This window comes from Quercus suber, unplaced genomic scaffold (assembly GCF_002906115.3).
Source record: "Quercus suber isolate HL8 unplaced genomic scaffold, Cork oak 2.0 scaffold_467, whole genome shotgun sequence".
In the NCBI taxonomy this organism is placed as follows: Eukaryota; Viridiplantae; Streptophyta; class Magnoliopsida; order Fagales; family Fagaceae; genus Quercus; species Quercus suber.
In genome coordinates this window covers 588,901-594,895 of record NW_027069918.1, presented here as the reverse complement: position 1 = coordinate 594,895, position 5,995 = coordinate 588,901, and the positions used below count along the sequence as shown (strand labels likewise).

The window sequence follows — 5,995 nt, the reverse complement described above, 5'->3', positions numbered from 1 at the left end:
CTAGGGACTATTTCTGGGATGGCAAATAACTAGTCTAGCTTTGTATTTATCATGACTCATACAAATCTATCATGCATATCAACTCTCATTTCTGTACAATTTTAGCTAGCTGTGATTAATTTTTTTAATTGAAAAATAACATTTTGGTCCGGAGTTACTGTTAATTTATTTCTTACATTTTGGTAATAGTCAAGTTGGTCCATTTTATTTTCAATTTGCAATCATTATGGGTCCAATTTTGGGTTTTTTTTAGCTGTTGAGTTGATATGTGTATCTACTGGAGTAGAAGATTGATAAATTTGAATTGTGTTATTGTGTTTGGTTGTCAAGAAAATGTAAAAAAAAAAATTTTAAAAAAAACTGTGATTTTATGATATGGACCAAATTGACAACAAATTGAAAATAACAATAACCAAATTGATAATAACCCTAAAATGTAGGAACTAAAACAGAATTTTCTCCTTAATTCTACCTACCATTTTAGTTTGCATTGTAATGATGGCTATAAATATTGTCAAATCGAAGTTTCAGCCCAAAAAAAAAAAAAATTTGCTATTCCAGTTTGCGTTGTAATGATGGCCATAAGTATTGTTAAACTAAAGTTTCACCACACCAAAAATAAATAAATAAATAAGTTTTTACCATTCTAGTTTACATTGTACAATGGCCATAAATATTGTCAAACTAAAGTTTCACCCCAAAAAAAAAAAAAAGTTTTTACCAAATCTTTGATTTTATATATCGTAATTTATAACTGAATTTTTGCAAAACCTAAGTTTAGAATCAATAAATAGATGATTTTCTAGATTTTAGTGAAACTTTGAATTTTTTTTTTTAAGATTATAGAAATTTATTTGATATGTATTAAAAAAAAAAACAGTTACTTTGCTTCTTTTTTTTTTTTAAATCCTAAAATACCGATTCCTTCTCTACAACTGCATCAATTGAGCTGCCTTTATATTCACATCTTCTCTCAACAAACTCCGAAAGGCGTGCACGTTAAAAAAAAAAAATTACATATAGCAGGTGCATCTGAGTTTGTGTGTCTCTGAGAGAGAGAATGGAGGACAAAAGGACTCATGAATTGCCTGAATTATATGCACCGAATGGAGGAGAAGGACCTTATAGCTATTCTCAAAACTCCAATTATCAGGTATTCTTTAATATTTAGAACTTTTTCTTTTTTTCCTGCCATTCATTGGTTTGTTTGTTGAAAGCATCAACGTCTTGTATGAAATCTGTTGGAAACTAAATTAATTCATACTGGCATTATAAGATTTCATATCAATCACTTGTAATTTCCAAACGCAGTGGACCAAGTTACTTTCCTATGAGTGTCAATAACTATTTTCTACACAGAACCTGGGATGAGTAATTGAAAGTACTGTTTAAGAAAAATAATTGCAGAAGATGAGTGTCTTTACATTACATTATCCTGAGAGAATATGGTGGAAATAACAATTTGAGGACACGACAGTCTTTTAATATAAAAGCAAAGAAATGTCATCCCCAGCGCATAAAACTTTCATCTTTGCAATATATAGGAGAGGTGATTGAATGTTGGAAGTATTATAATATTGATTACTCAAAATTCTTTTATTTCATTTCCTAGAAAATTACATTCCGAATCTAGCTTATGTTAGAGTTCTTTGTCAAATTTAGGTTAATGCAGCCAATCAAAATATATAGTGATTTTCATGGTTCTAATTATGATAATCACCCCTTGTTCTGTAGAGAGGAGTTGTGGAAGCTGCCAAAGAGAAAATCAACGAGGCTATAGCCAATCACTTTGACATCCAGACCTTTTTTTCATTTCCTAGAAAATTACATTCCGAATCTAGCTTATGTTAGAGTTCTTTGTCAAATTTAGGTTAATGCAGCCAATCAAAATATATAGTGATTTTCATGGTTCTAATTATGATAATCACCCCTTGTTCTGTAGAGAGGAGTTGTGGAAGCTGCCAAAGAGAAAATCAACGAGGCTATAGCCAATCACTTTGACATCCAGACCTTTTTTTGTTCTAAAAACCCAGTTTGTATAGTAGATTTAGGTTGTTCTACAGGAGCCAATACCTTCATTACAGTGCAAACCATTGTAGAGGCTATAAAACTCAAATACAAATCAAAAGGAGTAAATGCTCAAATCCCAGACTTTCTAGTGTTCTTTAATGACAATGTCTCCAATGATTTCAATACTCTGTTTAAGTCCCTCCCTCCCAATAGGCAATACTTTGCAGCTGGGGTACCGGGTTCTTTCCATGGTTGCCTGTTTCCCAAGGGATCTCTACATTTGATTCACTCCTCTTGTGCGCTAAACTGGCTCTCCAAGATTCCCATTGAGATTACGGATGAAAGTTCTCCTGCATGGAATAAAGGGAGAATTCACTACACAAATGCAACAAAGGAAGTTGTGGAGGCTTATGAAACTCAATTTGCCGAGGACATGGAGTCCTTCCTGTTTTCTAGAGCACAAGAGCTTGTGGTAGGAGGGTTACTAGTACTCTTTGTACCTGCCGTCCCTGATGTCATGAGCAATTCTGACACATTTACTGGTACAGAGCTAGACATTCTGGGATCTTGCCTAATGGATATGGCCAAAGTGGTAAGTAAGCAATTCCTCTCCATTAAACCAGGATGACTGATGCAATTGATAATTTAGTTGGTTTTTTTCCACACACTGGTTAGCAAGATATATAGCTAGGACACAATTTTCCTTTCCCCCACTACACTGTGTGACAACTCAAATAGGTATTAAAGTGGAATTTTAATCAAATGGTTTTAATTAAACATGTGATAGGTTTTTTCCACGTATACATAGATGGTCTTATAAAATGTCATGTAATAGCTTGGAAGAATCTCCTATAACCTGGTTTAGAGTAAAACTTTGCCCCAACTTAGTTCAACTTTCACCAAGTGGAATTGAGATATAAATTATCCATCCTAAACTATAATGGGACATTTACAATATTATTCACTTCAAAAATATTCTACCAACCTCAAAATTTGAGATCAATTTAAAATTTGTCTACTTTACAATTTATATCAATATTAAAATTAGCAAATTAAGGGACAATATTCACCAAAGTTATGAGAAATTGACACTAATTTTCCCACAATATGATACTTTGTCTAGATTAGATGGTGGATAATAGATAGACATTGTGAATTAATCTCGAATAAGGGTGTTTATTGCAATATCTATATTCTAGACTAGAGTGTATGTAAAAATGCCTTATAAGTTGACACTCGACAACAGCAATTATAGGATGAAGGTTAGCATAGACCGTGGTTGTTACATTAGGTTATTAAGGTTGTTCTTTATTGTAGGGATTAGTCGAGGAAGCAAAAGTGGATTCTTTTAACGTGCCAGCTTATTACACCCCTCCCAAGAAGTTGAAGGCATTGATAGAAAGAAATGGAAATTTCAGCATTAAGAGAATGGAAGTATTGAATAACCAGAAGAAGCATCTTATCTTGCAGAGTGCCTCGCTGCGTTCTTTATACTTGAGAGCCGTATTGGAAGGAATAATTGAAAAACATTTTGGAAATGAGATCCTGGATGAGTTGTTTAATCGCTTCACTCAGAAAGTTGAAGGATCATCATTTTTCTTAAATCCAGAAATTGATAAATTAATCATATTGTTTGTCCTTCTTGAACGCAACAATTAGATTTCATTGTTATTCCAGCCAAATAAATCTTATCATTTGTCATAAATGCATAATCTCTCATTACAATAAGCTAAGAGCCTTGTACTTGTAGCTCAATTGATTGACACCTTCTACTGTTTCTAAAAAACTCCATCATTCAAATTTCTCTTCCCCAATTATTGATGTATTCTACTTATCAAAAAAAAAAAATTTATTGATGTATCCAAAAAAACTTTGTGTATACAATTACCCACTTATTCATATCTCTAAACTCTAATTTTGTAATCATTTGTAGAATCCTAACATTTATTTTCTTTGATGTTCTATTTTTATTCAATTAAGCTAGGGACACAATAAAAATTTACAACATTCTCTAATATGATCGAAAATCGCACAGGTTGAATTTTCTGCAGATTTTCCAACTCAGCCCTACTTCATTAAACGTTTAGGGTTTTGTGTTTTTACCCTAGGTATATAAACTAAACCCTAGCCACGTTTTTGGGGGTTATCCATATTGCTTTGTTGCTCATACATTGCTGTTTTGTGTGAATCTCGTGTGAGATCTTTGAGGAAACTTCCTTTACACAAAACTTAGGGTTTTCAAGGTAGAGATGATTTCAACATCTTGAAGATCATTATAGTTGCAACCATTGGAACTTAAAAAGAAAAGCAAGCGGGGAGCTTGTAGCTGATTGAAGAATTCAAGAAAGAAGTAGTCCATGGATTCGGAGCCTGCGCGTGGTCGTGTCAGGAAGTTTTACTAGTGGGTAGCATTAGGAAGTCGAGCGGGGAGCTTGTAGTCCTTCTGTAAGAACTTCAATTCTTTCATAGTGAATTCTGTTATGCCTTGAGGATCAGTGGGTCAAATTCTCCCCAGGTTTTTACCGAGTGGTTTCCTAGGTGATCATATCTTGTGTTATTTTTTATTCCGCTGCTTTATATCTTGATATGATTATTTGATTGCTTTAACCTAGAATTGCATAATTTGACTAAGTAACAACTTTGCTAATTAATCTAAGCTACGCAATCTGTGTGTTTAAGGGGTCTAAATTTCCAACAAAAAGGACTCATGAATTGCCTGAATTATATGCACCGAATGGAGGAGAGGGACCTTATAGCTATTCTCAAAACTCCAATTATCAGGTTTTCTTTAATATTTAGAACTTCTTTTTTTCACTTTTCCTGCCATTCATTGGTGTGTTTGTAGAAAGCATCAACGTCTTGTATGAAATCAGTTGGAAACTAAATTAATTTATACTGTCCTGCTTCATAGCAATCACTTGTAATTTCCAAGCACAGGGGACCAAGTTACTTTCCTATGAGAGTCAATAACTATTTTCTACACAGAACCTGGGATGAGTAATTGAAAGTACTGTTTAAGAAAAATAATTGCAGAAGATGAGTGTCTTTACATTACATTATCCTGAGAGAATATGGTGGAAATAACAATTTGAGGACACGACAGTCTTTTAATATAAAAGCAAAGAAATGTCATACCCAGCGCATAAAACTTTCATCTTTGCAATATATAGGAGAGGTGATTGAATGTTGGAAGTATTCTAATATTGATTACTCAAAATTCTTTTGTTTCATTTCCTAGAAAATTACATTCCGAATCTAGCTTATGTTAGAGTTCTTTGTCAAATTTAGGTTAATGCAGCCAATCAAAATATATAGTGATTTTCATGGTTCTAATTATGATAATCACCCCTTGTTCTGTAGAGAGGAGTTGTGGAAGCTGCCAAAGAGAAAATCAACGAGGCTATAGCCAATCACTTTGACATCCAGACCTTTTTTGGTTCTAAAAACCCAGTTTGTATAGTAGATTTAGGTTGTTCTACAGGAGCCAATACCTTCATTACAGTGCAAACCATTGTAGAGGCTATAAAACTCAAATACAAATCAAAAGGAGTAAATGCTCAAATCCCAGACTTTCTAGTGTTCTTTAATGACAATGTCTCCAATGATTTCAATACTCTGTTTAAGTCCCTCCCTCCCAATAGGCAATACTTTGCAGCTGGGGTACCGGGTTCTTTCCATGGTTGCCTGTTTCCCAAGGGATCTCTGCATTTGATTCACTCCTCTTGTGCGCTAAACTGGCTCTCCAAGATTCCCATTGAGATTACGGATGAAAGTTCTCCTGCATGGAATAAAGGGAGAATTCACTACACAAATGCAACAAAGGAAGTTGTGGAGGCTTATGAAACTCAATTTGCCAAGGACATGGAGTCCTTCCTGTTTTCTAGAGCACAAGAGCTTGTGGTTGGAGGGTTACTAGTACTCTTTGTACCTGCCGTCCCTGATGTCATGAGCAATTCTGACACATTTACTGGTACAGAGCTAGACA

The 5,995-nt window shown here is 34.1% G+C and overlaps 2 protein-coding genes across 2 annotated transcripts; both read left to right on the top strand.

Moving 5' to 3' along the window:
• The first annotated feature begins 932 nt into the window (after positions 1 to 932).
• Positions 933 to 3,810, top strand: LOC112001121 (loganic acid O-methyltransferase-like). The gene is made up of 3 exons (XM_065762656.1): positions 933 to 1,153; positions 1,943 to 2,602; positions 3,328 to 3,810. Exons 1-3 carry the CDS (start codon positions 1,061 to 1,063, stop codon positions 3,667 to 3,669), a joined length of 1,095 nt encoding a protein of 364 aa, XP_065618728.1. The 5' UTR covers positions 933 to 1,060; the 3' UTR covers positions 3,670 to 3,810.
• Positions 3,811 to 3,865: 55 nt separating this feature from the next.
• LOC136062919 (loganic acid O-methyltransferase-like) lies at positions 3,866 to 5,994 on the top strand (the record flags this gene model as incomplete). Its single annotated transcript, XM_065762638.1, has 3 exons — positions 3,866 to 3,886; positions 4,690 to 4,791; positions 5,371 to 5,994. Coding segments are annotated over exons 1-3 (747 nt in total), but the record flags the coding sequence as incomplete, so codon positions are not given.
• Position 5,995: the final 1 nt, after the last annotated feature.

What these genes read in the sequence shown, in the direction of transcription:
- LOC112001121 (XM_065762656.1), top strand. Translation starts at nt 1,061, where the DNA reads ATGGAGGACAAAAGGACTCATGAATTGCCTGAATTATATGCACCGAAT. An exon ending in CTCAAAACTCCAATTATCAG is followed by an intron (nt 1,154 to 1,942) that starts GTATTCTTTAAT and finishes CTTGTTCTGTAG; the next exon opens with AGAGGAGTTGTGGAAGCTGC. An exon ending in TAATGGATATGGCCAAAGTG is followed by an intron (nt 2,603 to 3,327) that starts GTAAGTAAGCAA and finishes TCTTTATTGTAG; the next exon opens with GGATTAGTCGAGGAAGCAAA.